At 42.1% G+C, this 26,576-nt stretch overlaps 1 protein-coding gene across 3 annotated transcripts in view; it reads left to right on the top strand.

Moving 5' to 3' along the window:
* Nucleotides 1-26,293, top strand: part of LOC137380638 (ornithine aminotransferase, mitochondrial-like) — a 44,951-nt gene extending 18,658 nt beyond the window's left edge. For all 3 annotated transcript variants that reach the window (XM_068052797.1, XM_068052795.1, XM_068052796.1), the window contains exons 4-10: nucleotides 215-310; nucleotides 779-906; nucleotides 981-1,103; nucleotides 1,191-1,319; nucleotides 3,910-4,023; nucleotides 5,784-5,928; nucleotides 23,534-26,293. In XM_068052797.1, coding sequence (XP_067908898.1) covers nucleotides 215-310; nucleotides 779-906; nucleotides 981-1,103; nucleotides 1,191-1,319; nucleotides 3,910-4,023; nucleotides 5,784-5,928; nucleotides 23,534-23,694 — 896 coding nt within the window. In that variant the 3' untranslated portion in view covers nucleotides 23,695-26,293. The remainder of the gene's footprint in view (nucleotides 1-214; nucleotides 311-778; nucleotides 907-980; nucleotides 1,104-1,190; nucleotides 1,320-3,909; nucleotides 4,024-5,783; nucleotides 5,929-23,533) is intronic.
* Nucleotides 26,294-26,576: the final 283 nt, after the last annotated feature.

A 26,576-nucleotide genomic window follows, 5' to 3' on the forward strand; every position in this document is an offset into this window, starting at 1 on the left:
CCTGCTGAGTGATTCCAGCATTTCTTGTTTTTGTTTCAGATTTCCAGCATCCGCAGTATTTTGCTTTTGCTGAAATTTGGCAATACAAGTTTGCTCTGTACCAACTATTTGAACGTAGTAATTTGTGCTTGGCACTTTTTTCCCCTTGCATGCAACTTTTGGTAATTGTTTTTTTATTTACTTTCTGAATCTTAAACTTAAAATTTGACTTTAGGTGTGGAAGCAGGAGAAAGTGCTTGCAAGTTGGCTCGCAAATGGGCATATGAAGTTAAAGGAATTCCTAAATATAAAGCAAAAATTCTTTTTGCAGGTAAGATTTTTTAAAGTAGGGCATCAGCTCCATGTAGTATTTAATCATTATAGTTGTAATTTACATTAAATCCTTATTTACTACATTCAAAAATAACTGTTTTAAAACTATTTTGGGCTGTGTACAAATTTAATATTTTGTTCTGTGGTTTCTAGGAGATGGAATTTAATGGGCTGTCCTATTCGAATGCTCTAGGACTGAAAAATAATTGATTTTGTTGTCAATGTATATAATGATGCAAAGTTCTTTTGGTTATTGAAATGTTCTTTCTGGTAAAATCCTTGTAAGAAAAATATAAACATGGGTAGTCAGTTTTTTTTGCTTCCAAGAAAAATGCAGTATCAAATTTGTGAAATACATCTTGAATTCATAAAGAAAATACTTCTGTAAATGGATTTGCAGCAGGCCCTGTCCAAAGTTAGAAAATTTGAAGTGACGGTACATGATATTAACATTATTTTCTTTCAGCTGGTAATTTTTGGGGTAGAACTATGTCTGCTGTTTCCAGTTCAACAGATCCCAGTAGTTATGAAGGATTTGGACCATTTATGCCTGGGTTTGAAATTATTCCATACAATGATCTGCCGGCAACAGAGGTATGAAAAATAATTGGAATTGTTTTGTTAGTTTATATTTTGTTTTAATTTTAATTTCAGTTTTCTCTCTCTAGCGTGCATTCCAGGACCCTAATATGGCAGCATTTATGGTGGAACCAATCCAGGGAGAAGCTGGAGTAATTGTTCCTGACCAGGGCTACCTTCAAGGAGTGAGAGAATTGTGCACAAAATATAACGTGAGTTGTAAAATGTCATTGTAACAAGGGTGGTAATTTACTGAATGTGAACAGAATCTTTAGTGACGATTCTGTCTCATTGAATAGGTCCTGTTCATCGCAGATGAAGTGCAAACTGGATTGGCTAGGACTGGACGGCGATTGGCATGTGATCATGAAGATGTCAAACCAGATATTGTTATGCTTGGAAAAGCCCTCTCTGGAGGCGTGTATCCTGTGAGTGACGCTATGCATGATTTTCAGATGTAAACTGAAGTGTTTTCAACATAGCAAGGGTATAGTAGTGGCACCGTAATAGATAGTGAAATAGCTTTTAAGAAATATGATTTGTGTTAATTTGATTGCTGCAAAAATTCAATTGGGTCATTAATGTTCAAGGAATTGAAATGCCACTCAGTGAGACCTACATGTGACATTCAACCACATTTTATGGTTGACGCTGAATCTACTCAGTTTATACAAACAGGCCCACAATTAAGGCAATTATGGTGGGTAGTAAGTGTAACATTTCCACTATCTCTTAAATTCAGAAACAAATCACAGCTAAATCGAATGTCCAAATTTTTCATAAAAATGCAGAACAAACTAGCAGTACACTTTCAAATTAGCACTAGGCTAATGTGGGTCGCTGCAGATGCAAATATAGCCAGGGATTAAAAATTAAATGAAGAGTAGCTACTAGACTTTGACATTTAAACCGGTTATGTAATTACTTCAAGTCATCATTCAGCTGTAGAACGATTATGCTGACACATGTTTTCCAACTAATGGTTTTGGGGTGCAACTAGCATTATCAAGCTCATTAAGATTTTATGCGAATGTTAGTGTACATGTACATATAGGGCATCCCTGGCAGAATTTGTGTTAAAGGAATGAGCTGTGGCATGTGGAGTTTAATCCTTAGAACTGTGAGGTGATGCACTTTGGGAGGACTAACAAGGCAAGGGAATATACAATGGATGGTAGGACCCTAGGTAGTACAGAGGGACCTTGGGGTGCTTGTCCATAGATCACTGTAGGCAGCAGCACAGGTAGATAAGGTGGTTAGGAAGGCATACGGGATACTTGCCTTTATTAGCCGAGGCATAGAATATAAGAGCAGGGAGGTTATGATGGAGCTGTATAAAACGCTGGTTGGGCTGCAGCTGGAGTAGTGTGTACAGTTTTGGTCACCACGCTATAGGAAGGATCTGATTGCAATGGAGAAGGTGCAGAGGAGATTCACCAGGATGTTGTCTGGGTTGGAGCATTTCAGTTATGAAGAGACTGGATAGGCTGGGGTTGCTTTACTTGGAGCAGAGAAGTGTGAGGGGGGACCCTGATTGAGGTATACAAAATTATGAGGGGCATTGATGGGATGGATAGGAAGAAACTTTTTTTCCCTTAGCGGAGAGGTCAATAACTAGGAGGCATAGATTTAAGGTAAGGGGCAGGAGGTTTAGAGGGGAGTTGAGGAAAAACCTTTCACCCAGAGTGTGGTTGGAATCTGGAACACACTGCCTGAAGGGGTGGTATAGGTAGGCACACTCACGACTTCTAAGTAGTATTTAGATGAGCACTTGAAACGCCATAACATACAAGGCTGCGGGCCAAGTGCCGGGAAGTGGGATTAGTTTTGGACGGGTGCTTGATGGTCGGTGCAGGTGCGTTGGGCCGAAGGGCCTGTTTCTGTGCTGTAAAACTCTGACTCTATTACTGAAAAGAGACTCTAGAAGAAATTTAAAGTTAAAGCAAAAATAGTGCAAACCTTGGAAGAATGATTTGTAAAATGGATTAATACAAAATATTCATATCCTTCTCCAATGAATGATACTTGCATAGCAAAATCAGGAGGAAGGTCTCTAGCTCTGTATTGTATTCAATCTCTAGATCCTTTGGGGCTGCTGCTGAGTGAGCATCTGTCAGAATCAGCTTCCTAATCTGTGGCACATTTGTCCTATAATCTAACTGATACAGTTTCCAAGTTTTTAAACCTGCTAGTTTAAATATTCTGTCAATTTCAATGGGAAGGTTTTTTTGCCTACTATCCCATAATAGAAATAGGGATTTGATGCCTTTTTGTTGAATCTTGTGGAGAGCAGCAATTGTTTGAAAAATTGAATCCCTATTTTACAAGGTCCCAATGTCATTGGGCTTCAGGTCCAAGGTTTCTTGGGTAAATTTGTTAACTTTCTAAACATTCATGACTTAGCCCATGATCTCTGATGGAGGGTTATCCACCATTCTGTTCAACAGTGAGAATTTAGTGTCTATTTAAAAAAAAAAATTAATTGATAATGATGCATCTATACAATTCATTGCAAACCATAATTTCCACCAAGCATAATGTGCTCCTTCAGGAATTAAATGAGAAGCACAAGACTGGTAACTTTTGTAACCTAGAAAATGTATGTAGTTGGACTTCAGTGAACATTAGTTCATTATTTGGTGTTATCCCACAAGTTTTTCCATCAATGGTGTACCTACATCCTAACTAGTTTCTGGTAGAAAGCTATTATGCAGTTCTGTACATCCAAGGCAGAGGGAACACAGTGTCAAAATGACTACGCATTCTCCGCTTTGTTTTCATTCGTGTTGAAATAGTGATTGCAATTTTAATTAAACAGTAAATTGTGCAGCTGTCTTTCCCTATTCTTTGCTTCTCCAGAATTGCTTGTGTTGTGACCATCGTGATTTTCAAGGGGAGCCAGCTAAAAGTGTACATTGATTTTTGTCTAAGTTAGAACAGCACTTTGTTCCAAAGACAATTTAGCTGAAAATTGTATCTTCATGAGGAATTAAGTTGACTATTTTTCTCCCTTTACAGGTTTCAGCAGTGTTGTGCAATGATGAAATTATGTTATCCATTAAACCAGGTCAGCATGGGTCCACATATGGTGGCAATCCCTTGGCATGCCGTGTTGCTATTGCTGGACTTGAGGTATGTCTGCGATAGAGACAAGTCGAAATTGGCTACATGAATGAGTTTTAAGAAGTTATGGCCAATCAGTTTGAATTTTCACTTATAAATTCTATCTTCTTACAGGAAGTGCTTTTGTTGGCCAGCAGAAAAGGTCATAGCTGAAGTGTGTATGTATGTGTGTGTGTAAATATATATTAAAAAGTAATTTATACAGTACACTCCTAGATTCTCTCCTGCTAACAAATAGGAGATTATGCTGAACAGGTTACAAATGAAAACTTAGGAGATGGTGGATGTGGGGGCGGAATTACATTGAAGAGGTGGGTTTATAAGCTTTAGAAGGAAGGAATGGGATAGCAAAGCAATGTTCCAAAGAGCAGTGCTGTAGTGCCAAACATTAGTCTTTGAAGGCTAAGTGGTAGTCCAAAACTGGAGGAACCTTGGATGTGGTTGAGACATGTGACTGAAGTAGATTTTTTAAGAAATAGCTGGAGTAATTTGAAATCGAAGGTAAGAGCCTTGTAGTTGGTAAGCTGAGGGAAAAGTGCATAGAACTGTGTGAGGACATAAGATAGTTTTGGATTAACCAAAATATGTGACAGCTGAAGGAAGGGAAACTGGAAACCATTCAAGAAATTGACCCTTGGTGATAAAGGCATGGCTTGTGTTTTTCAGCATGGAAGAACCATTGGGTAAAGTTCTGAAGGGGGAAATTGAAGTTAGATAGCTGATCAGATATGGGGTTTAAAAGCTCAACTCCGGGTTGAGCAGAGTGTTGAGGTTATGCACCATCTGGTTCAGCCTGTGCGGAGAGATAGTTGGAGCTGCAGCAAGAGCTGTGTGGGTGGTGGTAGGAACTAAAAACAATGAATTTGATTTTGCCAGTGTGGATTGAAGGAAAATTTAAACTCATCATGACTTGGAAGTTGTACAGGCAATCTGACACTGTAGTCACAGCCTTGGAATGGTTATGACAAAGGTAGAGTTGGGAATCATCATCATGTACAAAAGCTGACCTAATGCTTTCAAAAATGTCTAGAGGGTAGCATGTAAGTGATAAAAGGGGACTAAAGATGGGTGCCTGGGGCATCTTGCTGATGTAACTGTACATTGGACTAGAGAGTGGCTATATTCCAACATGTTGGAATGGAACATACTGAAGGTGGGCCACACACACACACGATATTGGAGGAGAATATAGTGGCTGATTATCAAATGAGCTCTCCGTTTTGGGTACGTAGGATGTTGACGACTTGGTCAGAGTATTGTGGGCAGACCAGAAATTGGGGTTGCAGTGTTTAGGCATAGCTAAGGGGGATATGTTGCAAAGTTGGGCGGCATCATAGAGAGCACATTGGAAAAAGGCAGTAGTTTGACAGATTCTAGAGATTAGTTTTGGAAGTTTTTCTTTGGAAAAGAGCCGTCACGCTGAAGTATTCAGAAATGTGAAGAAAGTTGTTAAGGAAAGTTGTTCAGTTTGAAGGTTTCCAACATGAGGTACAGAAAGTTTAAAAATGAGGAAGTTTAAAGTAAAGAGGTATGTCTGGTAGAATGTTTTCACGCAAAGGATGGTCGAGCTGTGGACTGTCATCAGGAAAGGCCTCTGAGGCAGACCATAATAAATGGTTTCAAGTGACAATAAGATCACTTTCTGGTTGAGGAATTTAGCAAGGAAGTGTTAATCTGAAAAGGAGAAAGCTTGGTTGGCTTTATCTATTTCCAATGACTGGGATAAACTTTAAATTTTTTTGCAATACCCCTTTAACTGAAATATACAGGTTCTTGAAGAAGAAAACTTGGCAGAAAATGCAGAGGAAATGGGAATGCTCCTCCGAAGTGAGCTGATGAAACTGCCATCGGATATTGTGTCTGCTGTAAGAGGAAAAGGATTATTGAATGCCCTTGTTATCCGAGAAACAAAAGGTACAAACAATCTGGCAATTTTTCATCAACTGTTGTTCTATTACATTCCATATATTGGAGCAATTCCATTTAAGCAACACAGGAGATCACTTGAGAGACCAGTTAAATAATAGTTACGTGGTGGCCTAACAGAATGCAGCCAGAGGTAACAGGCTAGAACAAATGTCAAATTTGATCTTTGAGGGTGAAATAATCATAGAGCTAGTAATGGAGTACCACAAGGAAGACAAACTTTCTCAAAGTTTAATGTGTTCTCCAGCCATATTTGTTTTTGTACTTCTATCTATAAGAGACTGAGTTCCAGGCAATTACATTATTGGGTTCCACAAACAGAAGTGTGCCTGGTATTCTGTATGAACTTGCTGCAACTGCTTTGTGATTGGACTCTGGGATCTCTCCAGACCTCCTTCATGCAGTCCATTGGCCAATGTAACCTTTTGCTGTACATATACTTTGTTTCAGATGATTACAACAAAGTACAGTGGTCAGAACCTCTGTGTAAATAGGTGTGGTTAAGTTCTTTTGGTGAAGTACCAGAGGGTTGATGAAGGTAATACAGTAGATGTTGTGTATCTGTGAACTTGTCTAGGGCATTTGATAAGGTACCTCATAACCGACCTTTTCTGGAAAATAAAAGCTACAGTGCAGCTACAACACTGGCATCTACCTGTCAATATGGAAAATTGCCCAGATATGTCCTGTGCCCAAAAAGCAGAACACATCCAACCTGGCCAATTACTACCCTTTCAGTCTAGTCTCTATCATCAGCAAAGTGATGGAAGAGGTTGTCGACTGTGTAATCAAACGACACTTGCTCAACAATAACCCGATCACTGGTGCTCAGTTTGGGTTCCATCAGGGCCACTTCACTCCTGACCTCATTACAATCTTGGTCCAAGCGTTCAATTGTAAGGGGAACAGAGGCTTTCCTTTGGCTGCACAGGAGACTCCAGGATGGTATGTTCCCTCCCTGGTGCTAGGATCAAGGATATCTGAGGCTGCAGGCCTTTCTGAAGGGGGAGGGTGTACAGCCACTGGTCGTGGTACATGTCAGTTCCAATGACGTAGGTAGATAAAGGGATGAGGTCCTGCAAGATGAATTAAGGAGCTAGAAGCTAAATTTAAAAAGCAGGAACTCCAAGGTAGTAACCTCAAGATTACTTTCTGTGTCACGTGTTAGTGAGTATAGGAACAGGAGAATAAAGAACAGTACAGCACTGGAACAGGCCATTTGGCCCTCCAAGCCTGCGCCGATCTTGATGCCTGCACACCACCTGCACTTCCGGGGCCCATATCCCTCTCTTCCCTTCCTATTCATGCATTTGTCAAGATGTCTCTAGTGTTGCTATCGTATCTGCTTCCACCACCTCCCCTGGCAGCAAATTCCAGGCACTCACCACCCTCTGTAATAAAAAAAAAACTTGCCTCGCACATCCCCTCTAAACATTGCCCCTCTCACCTTCAACCTATGTCCCCTAGTAACTGACTCTTCCACCCTGGGAAAAAGCTTCTGACTATCCACTCTGTCCATGCCGCTCATAACTTTGTAAACCTCTATCATGTCTCCCCTCCACCTCGATTGTTCCAGTGAAAACAATCTGGGTTTTTCCAACCTCTCCTCATAGCTAATGCCCTCCAGACCAGGCAACATCCTGGTAAACCTCTTCTGTACCTTCTCCAAAGCCTCCATGTCCTTCTGGTAGTGTGGCGACCAGAATTGCACGCAATATTCTAAGTGTGGCCTAACTAAGGTTCTGTACAGCTGCAATATGACTTGCCAATTTTTATACTCTGCCCCGACCGATGAAGGCAAGCATGCCGTATGCTGCCTTGACTACCTCATCCACCTGCGTTGCCACTTTCAGTGACCTGTGGACCTGTACGCCCAGATCTCTCTGCCTGTCAATACTCCTAAGGGTTCTGCCATTTACTGTATACTTCCCACCTGCATTAGACCTTCCAAAATGCATTACCTCACATTTGTCCAATTTAAACTCCATCTGCCATTTCTCCGCCCAAGTCTCCAACCGATCTACATCCTGCTGTATCCTCTGACAGTCCTCATCATTATCCGCAACTCCACCAACCTTTGTGTCGTCCACAAACTTACTAATCAGACCAGCTACACTTTCCTCCAAATCACATATAACCGCAAAGGTCCCAGCACTGATCCCCTACGGAACACCACTAGTCACATCCCTCCATTCAGGAAAAACACCCATCCACTGATACCCTCTGTCTTCTATGACCGAGCCAGTTCTGTATCCATCTTGCCAGCTCACCTCTGATCCCATGTGACTTCACCTTTTGTACCAGTCTGCCATGCGGGACCTTGTCAAAGGCTTTACCAAAGTCCATATAGATAACATCCACTGCCCTTCCTTCATCAATCATCTTCGTCACTTCCTCAAAAAACTCGATCAAGGTAGTAAGACACGACCTCCCATTCACAAAACCATGCTGCCTCTCGCTAATAAATTGGTTTGTTTCCAAATGGGAGTAAATCCTGTCCCGAATAATTCTCTCTAATAGTTCCCCTACCACTGACCTAAGGCTCACTGGCCTATAATTTCCTGGATTATCCTTGCCACCCTCCTTAAACAAAGGAACAACATCGGCTATTCTCCAGTCCTCTGGGACCTCACCTGTAGCCAATGAGGATGCAAAGATTTCTGTCAAGGCCCCAGCAATTTCCTCCCTTGCCTCCCTCAGTATTCTAGGGTAGATCTTCCACCCTGGGAAAAAGCTTCTGATCTACCTTAATGCTCTGCAAGACACCCAACACCACCTCCTTTTTGATAATGAGATGACTGAGACTATCTGCACTCCCTTCCCTAGGCTCATCATCCACCAAGTCCTTCTCTTTGGTGAATACTGATGCAAAGTACTCATTTAGCACCTCTCCCATTTCCTCTGGCTCCACACATAGATTCCCATGTCTGTCCTTGAGTGGCCCAACCCTTACCCTGGTTACCCTTTTGCTCTTTATATGCGTATAAAAAGCCTTGGGATTTTCTTTAATCCTGTTTGCCAATGACTTTTCATGACCCCTTTTAGCCCTCCTAACTCCTTGCTTAAGTTCCTTCCTCCTATCTTTATATTCCTCAAGGGATTCGTCTGTTCCTAGCCTTCCAGCCCTTACACATGCTTCCTTTTTTTCTTTTTGATTAGGCTCAATATCCCGCATTATCGAAGCTTCCCGAAACGTGCCAAAATTCTTTCTTCCTCACAGGAACATGCTGGTCCTGGATTCTAATCAGCTGACATTTGAAAGACTCTCACATGTCAGATGTTGATTTACCTTCAAACAGCTGCCCCCAATCTAAATTCTTCAGTTCCTGCCTAATGTTATAATTAGTCTTCCCCCAGTTTAGCACCTTCAACCAAGGACTACTCTTATCCTTATCCACAAGTACCTTAAAACCTATGGAATTATGGTCACTGCTCCCGAAATGCTCCCCTACTGAAACTTTGACCACCTGGCCAGGCTCATTCCCCAATACCAGGTCCAGAATGGCCCCATCCTTAGTTGGACTATCTACATACTGTTTCAAGAAGCCCTCCTGAATGCTCCTCACAAATTCTGCCCCATCCAAGCCCCTAGCACTAAGTGAGTCCCAGTCAATATAGGGGAAGTTAAAAATCACCCACCACCACAACCCTGTTACCTTTACATCTTTCCAAAATCTGTCTACATATCTGCTCCTCTACCTCCCGCTGGCTGTTGGGAGGCCTGTAGTAAACCCCCAACATCGTGACTGCACCCTTCCTATTCCTGAGCTCCACCCATATTGCCTCGCTGCATGACCCCAATAGGCCAGATGAATGCAAGGCTGGAGAAATGGTGCAGGAGGGAGGGATTTCGATTCTAGGGACATCGGGACTGGTTCTGGGAAAGGTGGGACCTGTACAAGCGGGATGGATTACACCGTGGCAGGACTGGAACTAATGTCCCCGCAGGGGTGTTTGCTAGTGCTGTTGGGGAGGATTTAAACTAGAATGGCAGTGGGATGGGAACTTGAGTGGGGAGACTGAGGAGGGGGAAACCAGGATGGAAATTCAAGACCAGAAACAAAGGCAAAAGTGGAAGGCATAGAAATCGAGGGCAAGGAACAAATAAGGCCATAGTGCGAAATAATGCTAAGATGACAATGTTAAAAAGATATGCCTAAAGGCATTGTGTCTCAAAGCGCAGAGTATTCGCAATAAGGTAGGTGAATTAACTGCGCAAATAGATGTAAATGGAGACATGGCTGCAGGGTAACCAAGAATGGGAACTGAACATCCAAGGGCATGCTATATTAAGGAAGGACAGGCAAAAGAGGAAAGGTGGAGTAGCATTGTTAATAAGAGGAAATCCATACAATAGCGAGGAAGGATATTTGCTCAGAATCCTGATGTGGAATCTGTATGGGTGGACCTAAAACACCAAGGGGCAGGAAACGGTGGGGGTTCTATTTAGACTCCCCCAAACAGCAGTGGTGATGTAGAGGATGGCATTAAACAGGAAATTGGAGTTGCATGCAATAAGGGTACAACTGTAATTATGGGTGACTTTAATTTAAATTTAGATTGGGCAAACCAAATTAGCAATAATACTGTAGAGGAGGCATTCCTGGAGTGCATACGTGATGGTTTTTTGGACCAATGTGTAAAGGAACCAAGTAGAGAACAGGCCATCTTGGATAATTAAAAACAAGAAATGCTGGAACCACTCAGGTCTGGCAGCATCTGTGGAAAGAGAAGCCAAGTTAACTTTTTGGGTCAGTGACCCTTCGGAAATGACCTTTTCGGATGAGATGAAAGATGAAATGAAACTGCGGAGTAGAACAGCTTTGAGATAAGGTGAGGGCAGTGCTGCTGGAGAGAGGGGTCCAGTGTGTGCATGTGGCGGCGCATAGCACTGAGTGTGGATCTCTGGATGCGGTGAGAGTAGTAGTCCGAGGAATGTTGTATTTCTCGGAAATACCTGTAGTCCTGGGTGGATTCAAAGCATGATGGGTGAAACTGCAGTTGGAATCCACGTGGAATAAGTCGGAGCCGGAGACAGTCACTGAGGAAGGAGATGTGGCGTTGAAAACTAGTTTTGGTAGAAACTTTATCAAACACCAGGAGGGAAATAGAAAGCAATGAAGGTGAACAAGGTAAAAGACAAACGAAAATCCCGTCGGAGAGAAAAGCAGAACCTCTTCAAGGTAGGCATTCCTGGAAGAGAAGTGGCAGTGAATTAAACACTAAAATAAAAGCAAAATACTGCGGATGCTAGAAATCTGAAATAAAAACAAGAAATGCTGGAACCACTCAGCAGGTCTGGCAGCATCTGTGGAAAGAGAAGCGGAGTTAATGTTTCGGGTCAGTGACCTTTCTTCAGTCATCTTAGACAGGGTATTGTGTAATGAGATGATTAGCTAACCATCTTGTGTGGGGTCCCTTGGGGAAGAGTGACCATGACATGATAGAATTCTTCATTTAAGATGGAGCGTGAGAGTTGATTCCAAGACTAGGGTCTTAAATCTAAATAAAGGAAACTATGAAGGTGAGGCACGATTTGGCTATGATAGATTGGGGAACGTTACTTAAAAGTAGATGGGCAATGACTAGCATTGAAAGAGTGCATGGATGAATTACAAAAATTGTTCATTTCTGTCTGGTGCAAAAATAAAATGGAAAGGGTGGCTCAACCGGAGCTTACAAAAGAAATTAGGGATAGTATTAGATTCAAGGAGGAGCAATATAAAATGGCCAGAACCAGCAGCAAACCTGACGACAATTGGGAGATGTTTAGAATTCAGCAAAGGAGAACAAAGGAATTGATTAAGAAGGGGAAAATAGAGTATGAGAGTAAGCTTGCAGAGAACATAAAAACTGACTAAAAGTTTCTAGACATATGTGAAGAGAAAAAGATTAATGAAGGCAAATGTGGGTCCCTTACAGTCAGAAACAGGTAAATTTATGATGGGGAATAAAGAAATGGCAGACCAATTAAATACATACTTTGGTTCTGTCTTCACAAAGGAGGACACAAATTACCTCCCAGAAATGTTGGGGAACATAGGGTCCAGTGAGAAGGAGGTACTGTATGAAATCAGTATTTAGTAGGGAAATGGTGTTGGGGAAATTGACGGGATTGAAGGCTGATAAATCCCCAGGGCCTGATCTACATCCCAGCGTACTTGAAGTGGCCTTTGAAATAGTAGATGCATTGCTGGTCATTTTTCAAAATTCTATAGTCTGGAAAAGTTCCAACGGATTGGAGGGTACCTAATGTAACCCCACTATTTATATAAAAAAAAAAGAGGTGGAGAGAAAACGAGGAATTATGGACTGGTTAGCCTGACATCAGTAGTGGGGGAAAATGCTAGAGTCCATTATAAAATGTAATAGCAGAGCACTTGGAAAACAGTGACAGGATTGGACAAAGTCAACATGGATTTACGAAAGGGAAATCATGCTTGACAAATCTACTGGAATTTTTTGACTATGTAACTAGTAGAATATATCAGGGAGAAGCAGTGGATGTGGTGTATTTGGACTTTTAGAAGGCTTTCGATAAGGTCCCACATAAGAGATTAGCATGCAAAATTAAAGCACATGGGATTGGGGGCAGGGTACTGACATGGATAGAGAACTGGTTGGCAGACAGGAGACAGAGTAGGAATAAATGGGTCTTTTTCCGAGTGGCAGGCAGTGACTAGTGGGGTACTGCAGCGATCAGTGCTAGGACCCCAGCTATTCACAATATATATTAATGATCTAGATAAAGGAATTAAATGTAATATATCCAAGTTTGCAGACGACTCAAAGCTGGGTGGGAATGGGAGTGTGAACTGAGGAGGATGCAGAGAAGCTCCAGTGTGATTTGGACAGGTTGAGTGGGCAAATGCATGGCAGATGCAGTATAAAGTGGATAAGTGTGAGGTTATCCACTTTGGTAGCAAAAACAAGGGCCGATTATTATCTGAATGGTGATAGATTGGGAAAGGGGGAGGTGCAGCGAGACCTGGGTGTCCTTGTGCACCAGTCGGTGAAAGTAAGCATGCAGGTGCAAGAGGCATTTAAGGCAAATAGTATGTTGGCCTTCATAGCGAGAGGATTCGAAAACAGGAGCAAGGATGTCTTTCTGCAATTATACAAGGTCTTTGTGAGACCACACCTTGAATATCGTGTGCAGTTTTGTTCTCCTTATCTTAGGAATGATGTTCTTGCTATGGAGGGAGTGCAACGAAGGTTCACCAGACTGATTCCTGGGATGGCAGGACTGAGGTATGCAGAGAGATTGGGTTGATTAGGCTTGTATTTGCTAGAGTTTTGAGAAGAATGAGAAGGAATCTCATAGAAACCTACAAACTTCTAACAGGACTGGACGGACTAGATGCAGGAAGGGTGTCCCTGATGGCAGGGGAGTCCAGGTCCAGGGGTCACAGTCTAAGGAGGGGTAAGCCATTTAGGACTGAGATGAAGAGAGATTTCTTCATCCAGAGAGTGGTGAACCTGTGGAATTCTCTACCCTGGAAAGCAGTTGAGGCCAAATCATGAATATATTCAAGAAAGAGTTAGATATAGTTCTTGGAGGCTAAAGGAATCAAGGGATACAGGTAGAAAGCAGAAACAGGGTACTGAATTTGGATGATCAGCCATGGTCGTTTTGAATAACGGAGCAGGCTCGAAGGGCCGAAATGTCCTGCTGCTATTTTTCTGTTTCTGTGGACAAAAGCTGAACTCGAGGTGAGGTGAGAGTGACTGCCCTTAATATCGAGACAGCATTTGACAGTGTGGCATCAATGAGCCCTAGCAAAACTGGAGTCAATGGGAATCGGAGGGGAAAACTCTTCACTGGTTGGAGTCATACCTTGCACAAATGAGGATGGTTGTAGTTGTTGGAGCTCAATCATCTCAGTCCCAGGACATCACTACAGGGGTTCCTCAAGGTAGCGCCTAGGCCTGACCATCTTCAGCTGCTTCATCAATGACCCTCCTTCAATTATAAGGTCAGAAGTGGGGATATTTGCTGATTGTACAGTGTTCAGCACCATTCGTGACTCCTCAGATACTGAAGCAGCAAGACCTGGACAACATTCAGGCTTGGGCTGATAAGTGGTAAGTGACATTTGCACCACACAAGTCCCAGGCAGTGACAATCTCAAACAAGAGAGAATCTAACTGTCTTCCCTTGATGTTCAATGGTATTAACATTGCTGAATCCTTCACTATCAACATCCTGGGGATCAGCATTGACCAGAAACTGAACTGGACCAGCCACAATATTGTGGCTACAGGAGCAGGTCAGAGGCTGGGAATTCTGCAGTGAGTAACTCTCCTTCTGTCTCCCCAGTGCCTGTCCACCTTTTACAAGGCAGGAGTGCGATGAAATACTCTCCTGTTTCCTGAATGTGTGCAGCTCCAGCAACACGCCAGAAGCTCGACACTATCCAGGACAAAGCGGCCCCCTTGATTGGCACCCCATCCACCAATGCACAATGGCAGCACTGTACACCATCTATAAGATGCACTGCAGCAACTCACCAAAGCTCCTTCGGCAGCACCTTCCGAACCCATGACCTCTACCACCGAGAAGGGCAAGGGAAGCAGATGCATGGGAACACCATCTGCCAGTTCTCCTCTAAGCTATGTGCCATCCTGACTTGGAACTATATTACTGTCTTTTTGTTTTCACTGGGTCAAAATATTGGTACTCCCTTCCTAACAGCACTGTTGGTGCATCTGCACCCCATGGACTATAGCGGTTCAAGAAGGCAGCTCACGACCACCAACTCCAGAGCAAGTAGTAATGGGCAATAAATGCTGGCCTAGCCAGTGACGCCCACATCCCCTGAACAAATTATTAAAAAAAAAAAAAATTTTTTAAATTTGTGCATGATACAAATTTTGGCATTGTAGTAAGTAGTGAGCATGATGGTCATAAATGACTTCCCTGTCAGGGGCAACAGGTGCTTCCTGTCCATTCTGTCTAGGCTCCTCATAATTTTGTATACCTCAGTTCCAGGGAAAACAGTCCTGACCTATCCAATCTTTCCCCATAGCTGCAATCTTCAAGCCCTGGCAATGTTCTAAAATGGACCTAAAACACCAAGGGGCAGGAAACGGTGGGGGTTCTATTTAGACTCCCCCAAACAGCAGTGGTGATGTAGAGGATGGCATTAAACAGGAAATTGGAGTTGCATGCAATAAGGGTACAACTGTAATTATGGGTGACTTTAATTTACATTTAGATTGGGCAAACCAAATTAGCAATAATACTGTAGAGGAGGCATTCCTGGAGTGCATATGTGATGGTTTTTTGGACCAATGTGTTGAGGAACCAAGTAGAGAACAGGCCATCTTAGACTGGGTATTGTGTAATGAGAAAGGATTAGTTAAACATGTTGTGTGGGGTCCCTTGGGGAAGAACGACCATAACATGATAGAATTCTTCATTTAAGTTGATTCCAAGACTATGGTCCTAAATCTAAATAAAGGAAACTATGAAGGTACGAGGCCCGACTTGGCTATGATAGATTGAGGAACGTTACTTAAAAGGGTTGACGGTGGATGGGCAATGGCTAGCATTTAAAGAGCGCATGGATGAATTACAACAATTGTTCATTTCTGTGTGACGCAACAATAAAATGGGAAGGGTGGCTTACAAAAGAAATTAGGGATAGTATTAGATTCAAGGAGGAGAGATATGAAATGGCCAGAACCAGCAGCAAACCTGACCATTGGGAGATGTTTAGAATTCAGCAAAGGAGAACAAAGGAATTGATTAAGAAAGGGAAAATAGAGTATGAGAGTAAGCTTGCAGAGAACATAAAAACTGACTAAAAGTTTCTAGACATATGTGAAGAGAAAAAGATTAATGAAGGCAAATGTGTGTCCCTTACAGTCAGAAACGGGTGAATTTATGATGGGGAATAAAGAAATGGCAGACCAATTAAATACATACTTTGGTTCTGTCTTCACAAAGGAGGACACAAATTACCTCCCAGAAATGTTGGGGAACATAGGGTCCAGTGAGAAGGAGGTACTGTATGAAATCAGTATTAGTAGGGAAATGGTGTTAGGGAAATTGACGGGATTGAAGGCCGATCAATCCCCAGGGCCTGATCTACATCCCAGCGTACTTGAAGTGGCCTTTGAAATAGTAGATGCATTGCTGGTCATTGTTCAAAATTCTATGGAGTCTGGAAGAGTTCCAACGGATCGGAGGGTACCTAATGTAACCCCACTATTTAAAAAAGGAGATGGAGAGAAAACAAGGAATTATGGACCGGTTAGCCTGACTTCAGTAGTGGGGAAAATGCTAGAGTCCATTATAAAAAATGTAATAGTAAAGCACTTGGAAAACAGTGACAGGATTGGACAAAGTCAACATGGATTTACGAAAGGGAAATCATGCTTGACAAATCTACTGGAATATTTTGACTATGTAACGAGTAGAATAGATCAGAGAGAAGCAGTGGATGTGGTGTATTTGGACTTTTAGAAGGCTTTCGATAAGGTCCCACATAAGAGATTAGCATGCAAAATTAAAGCGCATGGGATTGGGGGCAGGGTACTGACATGGATAGAGAACTGGTTGGCAGACAGGAGACAGAGTAGGAATAAAGGGGTCTTTTTCCGAGTGGCAGGCAGTGACTAGTGGGGTACTGCAGCGATCAGTGCTAGGACCCCAGCTATTCACAATATATATTGATCTAGATAAAGGAATTAAATGTAATATATCCAAGTTTGCAGACGACTCAAAGCTGGGTGGGAATGGGAGTGTGAACTGTGAGGAGGATGCAGAGAAGCTCCAGTGTGATTTGGACAGGTTGATTGAGTGGGCAAATGCATGGCAGATGCAGTATAAAGTGGATAAGTGTGAGGTTATCCACTTTGGTAGCAAAAACAGAAAGGCTGATTATTATCTGAATGGCGATAGATTGGGAAAGGGGGAGGTGCAGCGAGACCTGGGTGTCCTTGTGCACCAGTCGCTAAAAGTAAGCATGCAGGTGTAGCAGGCAGTTAAGACAAATGGTATGTTGGCCTTCATAGCGAGAGGATTAGAGCACAGGAGCAAGGATGTCTTTCTGCAATTATACAAGGTCTTGGTGAGACCACCCCTTGAATATCGTGTGCAGTTTTGTTCTCCTTATCTGAGGAAGGATGTTCTTGCTATGGAGGGAGTGCAACGAAGGTTCACCAGACTGATTCCTGGGATGGCAGGACTGAGGTATGCAGAGAGATTGGGTTGATTAGGCTTGTATTTGCTAGAGTTTTGAGAAGAATGAGAAGGAATCTCATAGAAACCTACAAACTTCTAACAGGACTGGACGGACTAGATGCAGGAAGGGTGTCCCTGATGGCAGGGGAGTCCAGGTCCAGGGGTCACAGTCTAAGGAGGGGTAAGCCATTTAGGACTGAGATGAAGAGAGATTTCTTCATCCAGAGAGTGGTGAACCTGTGGAATTCTCTACCACGGAAAGCAGTTGAGGCCAAATCATGAATATATTCAAGAAAGAGTTAGATATAGTTCTTGGAGGCTAAAGGAATCGAGGGATACAGGTAGAAAGCAGGAACAGGGTACTGAATTTGGATGATCAGCCATGATCGCTTTGAATAACGGAGCAGGCTCGAAGGGCCGAAATGTCCTGCTCCTATTTTTCTGTTTCTGTGGACAACAGCTGAACTCCAGAGGTGAGTTGAGAGTGACTGCCCTTAACATCGAGACAGCATTTGACAGTGTGGCATCAATGAGCCCTAGCAAAACTGGAGTCAATGGGAATCGGGGCGGGGGGGGGAACTCTCCACTGGTTGGAGTCATACCTTGCACAAAGGAAGATGGTTGTAGTTGTTGGAGCTCAATCATCTCAGTCCCAGGACATTACTGCAGGAGTTCCTCAGGGTAGTGCCTGGGCCTGACCATCTTCAGCTGCTTCATCAATGACCTTCCTTCAATCATAAGGTCAGAAGTGGGGATATTTGCTGATTGTACAATGTTCAGCACCATTCGTGACTCCTCAGATACTGAAGCAGCAAGACCTGGACAACATTCAGGCTTGGGCTGATAAGTGGTAAGTGATATTTGCACCACACAAGTGCCAGGCAGTGACAATCTCAAACAAGAGAGAATCTAACTGTCTTCCCTTGATGTTCAATGGTATTGACATTGCTGAATCCTTCACTATCAACATCCTGGGGATCAGCATTGACCAGAAACTGAATTGGACCAGCCACAATATTGTGGCTACAGGAGCAGGTCAGAGGCTGGGAATTCTGCAGTGAGTAACTCTCCTGTCTCCCCAGTGCCTGTCCACCTTTTACAAGGCACAAGTCAGGAGTGCGATGAAATACTCTCCTCTTTCCTGAATGTGTGCAGCTCCAGCAACACTCCAGAAGCTCGACACTATCCAGGACAAAGCGATCCCCTAGATTGGCACCCCATCCACCAATGCACAATGGCAGCAGTGTACACCATCTGAGATGCACTGCAGCAACTCACCAAGGCTCCTTCGACAGCACCTTCCGAACCCATGACCTCTACCACCGAAAAGGGCAAGGGAAGCAGATGCATGGGAACACCACCATCTGCAAGTTCTCCTCCAAGCTATGTGCCATCCTGACTTGGAACTATATTACTGTCTTTTTGTTTTCACTGGGTCAAAATCTTGGTACTCCCTTCCGAACAGCACTGTTGGTGTATCTGCACCCCATGGACTATAGCGGTTTTTACATGATACAAAATTTGGCATTGTAGTAAGTAGTGAGCATGATGGTCATAAATCGGGAGGACATAGAATGGTTACAGCACAGAAGGAGAGCATTCAACCTGTTGTGACTCTGTTGGCTTTCTGCAAGAGCATCTGGCCTTGTTCCACTCCGCAGCCTCTTTTCTCTGTAGCCCTGCAAATTTTTTTGTTTTGAAGGCTTGTATTGAATCTGCGTCCACCACTCTCTCGGGCAGAGCATCTCAAATCCTAACCACTTGCTGCATCAAATTGTCCTCCTGTCGCCTCTGTTCTATATAACAGCCTCTGGTTATTTTGACAATCACCTTAATTAGGTGTCCTCTGGTTCTGGATCCTTCAGCCAATGGAAAAAGCTTATCCTTATCCAGAAATGTTCAGGTTGCTCATGATTTTGAGCATCTCTATCAAAATTTCTTAATCTTTTTTCTCCAAGGGGAACAGGCCCAACTTCTTGACCCTATCCGTGTAACTGAAGTTTCTCATCCCTGGAACCACTCCCGTGAATCTTTTCTGCATCCTCTCTAAAGCCTTAACATTCTTCCTAAAGTGTCGTACCCTGAACGGGACATAATTCTCCAGTTGAAGCTGAAACACTTTTTTTTTTATACTGGTTTATCATAATTTTCTTCTTGTACTCTGCATTCCTGTTTATAAATCCCAGGATCCCATATGCTTTATTAACAGCTTTCTCAATCTGCTCTGCAACCTTCAATGATTTGTGCACGTATACCACCCCCCCCACCCCAGGTCAATCTGCTCCTGCACCCTTTATTTTATATTGCATAGAACCATAGAAAAAATACAGCACAGAAAGAGGCCATTCAGCCCATGTCTGTGCCAGCCTAATAAACTAGCCTCCCAAACTAATCCCACCTTCCAGCACCTAGTCCATAGCCCTGAACATGATAGCACTCTTAAAAGAATTGAGGGTCTCTGCTTCCAGCACCATTTCTGGCAGTGAATTCTAGACACTCAACACCCTCTGGATGAAAAGGTTTCCCCTCTGGTTCCCTTTAATACTTCTACCAATCACCTTTAAATCTTTATACCCTGGTAACTGACTTCCCTGCCAGGGGAAACAGGTGCCTCCTGTCCATTCTGTCTAGGCCCCTCATAATTTTGTATACCTCAATTAAGTCACCTCTCAACCTCCTCAGTTCCAGGGAAAACAGTCCTAACCTATCCAATCTTTCCCCATAGCTGCAATCTTCAAGCCCTGGCAATGTTCTAGTAAATCTACTCTGTACTCTCTCCAGAGGAATTATGTCCTTTCTGTAATGTAACCAGAACTGCACGGAATACTCCAGCTGTGGCCTAACCAGCACTTTATACAGCGCCAGCATCACATCTCTGCTTTTGTACTCTATACCTCAGGCACTAAAGGAAATCAATCCATATGCTTTCTTTACTCTATCCACCTGCCTTGCCACCATTAGGGACCTGTGGACATGCACTCCAAGGTCTCTCTCTTTTTCTACCTCTCTCAATATCCTCCTGTTTATTGTGGATTCCCTTGCTTTATTTGCCCTTCCCAAATGCAGCACCTCACACTTCTCTGGATTGAATTCCATGTGCCACTTTTCAGCTCACTCTACCAAAACATTGATCTCATACTGGAGTCCACAGTTTTCTTCCTCACTATTAACTACACTGCCAATTTTTGAGTCATCAGCAAATTGCCCAATCGTGCCTCCCACGTTTAAGTCTAAATCATTAATATATACAACAAACATCAGGGGACCCAGCACTGAGCCCTGTGGAGCGCCACTGGAAACTGCTTTCCATTTGCAAAAACATCCGTCCACTACCCTTTGTTTCCTGTCCCTGAGCCAATTCTGGTTCCAACCTGCCGCATTCCCCTGGATCCCATGGGCTTTAATTTTACTGACCAGTCTGCCATGTGGGACCTTGTCAGATGCCTTACTAAAATCCATGTAGACCACATTCACTGCACTTCCCTCATCAATCCTCCTTGTCTAACTTTGTTGTGTTTTTGAGAAAGTAACATGACCTTCCCTTAAAAATGCATGCTGACTATCCCTGATTAATCTGTGCCTTTCTAAGTGGCAGTTTATCCTGTCTCAATTGATTCTAGCAATATGCCCACCACTGAGGTCAGACTGACTGGCCTATAACTATTTGGCTTAGCCCTTGCACCTGTTTTAGAAAATGGTACAACATTTGCAGACCTCCAATCATCTGGTACCTTGCCTGTAGCTAGTGAGGATTTGAAGATGATACTCAGCACTTCTGCTATTTCCTCCACAACGCTTCTCTCAACAACCTTTTACATTTTGATAGGAAGAATTACTTGATGCTTTTCTGCATGAAATTTCATCTGTTACTTGTCTGCCCATTCCACCAGCCTGTATGTCCTCTTGATATTTATTGGGACAAAATTAACTGTGGTAGCGAGAATGCACCCTTTGAATCACAGTCTCCAAATGGCTGTTTCTAACAGCAACCAAAATGCACCTTTCTGTAACTCCTGAGGCTTGCCGGTTCTTAAAGCAATACTGATCCTCTGCAAACCTTAAAGGCAAACCGTATATTCCCCAGAGAAGAAAAAAAAACTACACAACCATGACCGTCCCAAGGATGAGGGGGTTCAATTGGTTGGAGAGATTGAAGAAGCTGGGACTATTCTCCTTGGGGCAGGGAAGGTGAAGAGACCTAACAGGTATGCAAAATTATGAACTGTTTTGATCGAGCAACTGGGGAGAAACTCATTTACTCTGGTAAGCAGGTTGAAAAGCAGAAGGTAATAGATTTAAGATAATTGTTACAAGAACTAGAAGGTCAATAAGGAGGACTTCAGGGGGCTATGATCTGGAACACATTACCTGAAAGGGTGACTGAATCAGTTTCCATTGGACATATACTGGAAATCTCAACTATAGGGTTATGGAGAAAAAGCTGGGATGTGGGACTAAATTGGACAGATTTCAAAGGGATGGTCCAGATGTGACTGGCTGAATTGCCACCTTCAGTGCTGAGAGATTTTATTATTCCACGATTTAACATGCATAGTCCTATGCAGTAGCGTCACCAGGCTACGTAGGAGCAGGACTAGGCCATTCAGCCCATCGTGCCTACTCCGCCATTCAGTATGATCATGGCTGATCATCCACTTCGAAGCCTTTTTCCCACACAATCCCCATATCCTTTTGTCATTTGGTATTTAGAAATACGTCAATCTCTGCATTAAACATACTTGATGACTGAGCTTCCACAGCCCTCTGGGATAGAGAATTCCAAAGATTCGCAACCCTCTGAGTAAAGAAATTTCTCCTCATCTCGGTCCTAAGTGGCTTCTCCTTTATTTTAAAGTTGTGTCCCCGGTTCAAGACTCTCAAACCTGGGGAAACTTCTTACCTGCATCTACCCTGTCTATCCCTTTCAGTATTGTGTAGGTTTCAATGAGATCACCTCTCTCAGAAATTCTAGAGACTACAGGCCCAGTTTCCCCCAATCTCTCTTCATAGGACAGTCCCGCCATCCCGGGAACAAGTCTGGTGAACCTTCGTTGCACTCCTTTTATGGCAATAACATCCTTCCTAAAGTAAGGGGTCCAAAACTGCACACCGTATTCCAGGTGCGGTCTATTCAATGTTCTATACAATTGAACCAAGACTTGGCTACTCCTGTACTCAAATCCTCTTGCGATAAAGGCTAACATACCATTAGCCTTCCTAATTGCTTGCTGCACCTGCATGTTAGCTTTCAGTGACTTATTGACCAGGACACCTAGGTCCCTTTATACATCTACACTTTCTAATCGTTTACCATTTAAGAAATACTCTGCACATCTGTTCCTCCTATCAAAGTGGATAACCTCACATTTTTCCAGATCATATTTCACTTGTGCAGCTGGGACAGAGTACACATGCATGGAAATACTCATTTCCTGTCCGTTTATACAGCAGAAAAGCAGTGTACAGCATGATTGTTGATTCCCGATGTTAAATTACACTAAGACCTTCTGAAACGATTTTATTTCTGTTCAAAGACATTTTGTAATTATCTTTGCCTCCTGAAGATTGCCAACAAAGCTTTGTATGTTGGGTTTAAAGATAAGTGAATTAAGGGTTTGTATTGATCTGGGTAGCAGATTGAGGGACTTAGCTGGGTTTTAACAGCACATGTTAAAATGCTGTGCAGTAGCTAAACGGACATTGTGGAATGTCCAACTTTCAAAGATTGAAGGAGATGCTGCCAAAACTAGGTAACCTTTTCTTTATTGGTTTTCTAAATTGAGTCAGTGATTCAATTTATTTATGGGGAGAAATCCGAAAATGCTGGAAATATTCAGATCCGGCAGCATCTGGAGAGAAAGTGTTGATGATTCAGGTCGATGACCTTTCACCAGAATTGGAAGGGCGATAGAAAGCAATGAAGGTGAACTAGGTAAGAGACAAATGGAATTCCTGTCTGAGAAGAACTTCTTCAAGGTGGGCATTCCTGGAAGAGACGTGGCAGTGAATTAAACACTAGTGCAAAAGCAAAATATTGCAGTTGCTGGAAATACTCAGCAGGTCGGGCAGCATCTGAGTTTTCATCAGAAATAGGAGACACAATTTTAGCATTCCTGTTGCCCTAATTAAGATCAGCTAATTCATGTGCTAAGGAATTAAACTTCAGATCCTCCTAGTCTATAGACCTCTGCCAGATAAGTGTTGCTGCCCATTCATTGTAAATCAAAAGTGTAGGATAATTTTAGTGACTCCATTACTACTTTGCTCAAACCAAGGTGTTTATGCTGCATAGTATGCTTATTGCTGAAAGGTAGATCACATTTGTAGAAAATGGTCATAAGATATGAAGAAATTGCTAAGATCATGAAACATTAGTTTCTGTAACTTTTTATTCCGTTTCAGCTTTTGATGCCATGAAAGTTTGCATTCGTCTACGTGATAATGGTCTGCTAGCTAAGCCAACTCACAGGGACATCATTAGACTGTCGCCACCCCTTGTGATCAAAGAGGATGAATTAAGAGAATGTGCGGACATCATTCAGAAGACTATTTTATCTTTTTGAAGTAGATTGAAGCTGTTAATACTATGCATTTGCAACAATTACTCATGGTCAAGTATTCATGGCCTCTTAAAGATATGTAGTATTTGTTGCACATTATATCTAGGATTGTATTTGAAGCAGCAGATATCTACTAAGCATTTGTCATATCTTCTTATGTAATTAAGAAATTCCATGTAACCTCAGTCATAGACCAAAGACCTGAAATAGTCCATGCTTGACTGTTAGTACAAATTGTGACTAATTTTGTGCTACAACCTTGATTAAGATCTAAAATGAAATTCTAGGTGAAATTAAACTTCACTCAAGATCTCGAAACAAACTTAATTTAAAAGATTATGTACATCCATCACTGTGTGGAAATTGTTTTCCTGAAATGAATTAACTTTTGGAATATTGTAACTTCAATTTGGACACTTCATTGTCTGAAGTCAATACAATTATCTTATATGGACAGAGGTATGTGAAGTCCTTTGATTCCATTTTAACTTTTGGGTGGCAATCGTAACTTCTTGCTCTTCATCCTTAAAGCATTGCTCATAGCTCTCAAAACACTTTTTTAAAGATTCGTGCAGGAGCTTTCTGTTACATCTTTCAGTTGATATGGCCCATCATTCTTTGCTACAATAAATGCAAATCCGTTGCTCCTATTGAAACGTACTGTTTAATGTTTGAAAAATGGCATGGATTTTAGAATGAGCTTTGTTATGGCAAAGTTTTTGTTTTCCAAATGTTCAGGAGCACAATATGTTCTGATACGATATCCATCGTGACGTATCCTTCGTTTAATGCGGTAATACAGATTGCAGAAGGGGCTGGGAAGTTATTTTCCATTACAACATTTAGTTGTTTTATCGGTCATAATCTATGTCCATGCAACATTGTCATGGTTACTGTTCTGTGTACTTGCATATGTTTTTGATAAAACCAAAAAGATCTGTAGGAAAAAGTTGATTTAAAATTCTGTGGCTCATCTGATTTATTTTAACTTTGTAAATCTGTATTAATTTAAATAGGTTGCCTGTTGGAGTTGATCATAGGAATAATTTTGTGTGAAGTTTGAATTGTTAGCATCTTTGAGAAAGGACACATGGTTTAGACAATAAGTTTGAGATTCAAAATTTAATATGTTGTATTCATCAAAATACTGATGCCCTATATTTCGGTTTCTAATGTGCTTCCCTCAGAAGTCGTTATTGACCCCCTAGCGACCTAAATTTAAATTAATAGCATTTTAATGTAGTCATCAAATATCCTTCTGTCAAAATAGTCAGAAATCCCAATGTAAGCATAGATTTAAAACAGTCGACAGAACAATGTGTTTCTAGTCCTATCGAGGCTGTGAAAACAAGGTTTGAATAATGTGAGTGATATGTTTTTACTAATTTAACTGCTGGAGCAAATTGGATGTTTTTCCTAAACTATGGTCTGTCCCCTCTGGCAGGAAGAGTGTATGAGTGCAAATTGTATCTGATCACTTTGGAGCTAAGCATAAAAGAAAAATCAGCAACAATTTTTTTTTTTTTGCCAAGCTCATTTTGGCTCTTTGCCTCAGTCACTCTTTTTTTCCTCTTTTCCAATCTGCATATTTCAGCAGGATGCATCTACCTTGTCTGCTTGAAACAGCATGAACAACTTGCATTTATAATGCCTTTTAACATGGTAAAATATCCCAAGGCACTACACAGGAGCATGATCAAACAGTTACACACTGAGCCACATGAGATAGCAGGATAGTTTATCAAAAGCTTGGTCAAAGAGTAGGTTTTAAGCTGTATCTTGGAGAGACCTAGAGATTTAGGAACTGATCTCTAGGAAGCTGAAAGGACAATTGCCAATGGTGGAGCAATTTTAAAATCGGGAATGTGCAGGAGGCCAAATTGGAACAGCACAGATTTGAGTGTTGTAGGGCTGGAGGAGGTTAGAGAAAGGTGCAGCTATGCAAGGATTTGAAAGCAAGAGTGAGCATTTTTTAATTGTACTGCTGAGCTGGGAGCCAATGTAGATCAGTGAGCACAAGAGTAATGGGTGAATGGGACTTGGTATAAGTTAAGATTCAGACAGCAGAGTTTTGGTTGAACTGAAGTTTATGGAAGGTGGAAAATGGGAGGCCATCCAGGTGAGCACTGGCTTAGTCTAGAGGTAACAGAGACATGTGCTATGAGACAGGTGAGAAGGGGTCCCTTCTTTTCCCTCCTTGTTTGACAACAGGTTTATTTCTTTAAGTGGATGTACATGCCAATTCACTGTTTAACTGTTCACGGTGTGACGACTGAGGCAGGAGCAAGGCACTATCAATTCTGCCCCATCACTTCACAGGTTGCAGCATATTATTGAAGTTTTCCCACCCAGCTGGAAAATAGCCAAATTAAAGCCTCCAGTAACCCCTAGAATAAAACAGACCAGACCAGGTATTTTTAGACAACACATCAACTATTAAAAACTAAATCTTAAACACTAGTAAGACAAATCTATGTCCAAAGACCTTGTAACTTATTTTAACCTAACTCTCCCATTTAGACATGACACTCAAAAATCATGGTTAACTTTTTAAAATGTACTAAAAAATTAACTTTAAGAATAAAAACTGGGTTAATAAGTCTTTGTGGGTTACATTCTTGATGGGTGTGATATCCTAGTGTAAAAAAAATCAAATGCAACTTGAAGTCTCCGTGCGGATTTGATGAACTAGTCCTTTAATAGATAGGCATACAAAACACTTCGACTGCAGCAGGCATCAAACAGTTCTTTCAACGATGAGCACAGCAGTAGGTCTTTTTGAATTTTAAAACTGACAGTGTCTCAGTCAAAACTTTACTTCAGTAATACAAATGGTCTCTTCAAAGGGTTTTTTCCTGCTTAAGTAATTAACTCTGCCTGTAGGT

The sequence above is a fragment of the Heterodontus francisci genome, chromosome 20 (genome assembly GCF_036365525.1).
Source record: "Heterodontus francisci isolate sHetFra1 chromosome 20, sHetFra1.hap1, whole genome shotgun sequence".
Taxonomy (NCBI): Eukaryota; Metazoa; Chordata; class Chondrichthyes; order Heterodontiformes; family Heterodontidae; genus Heterodontus; species Heterodontus francisci.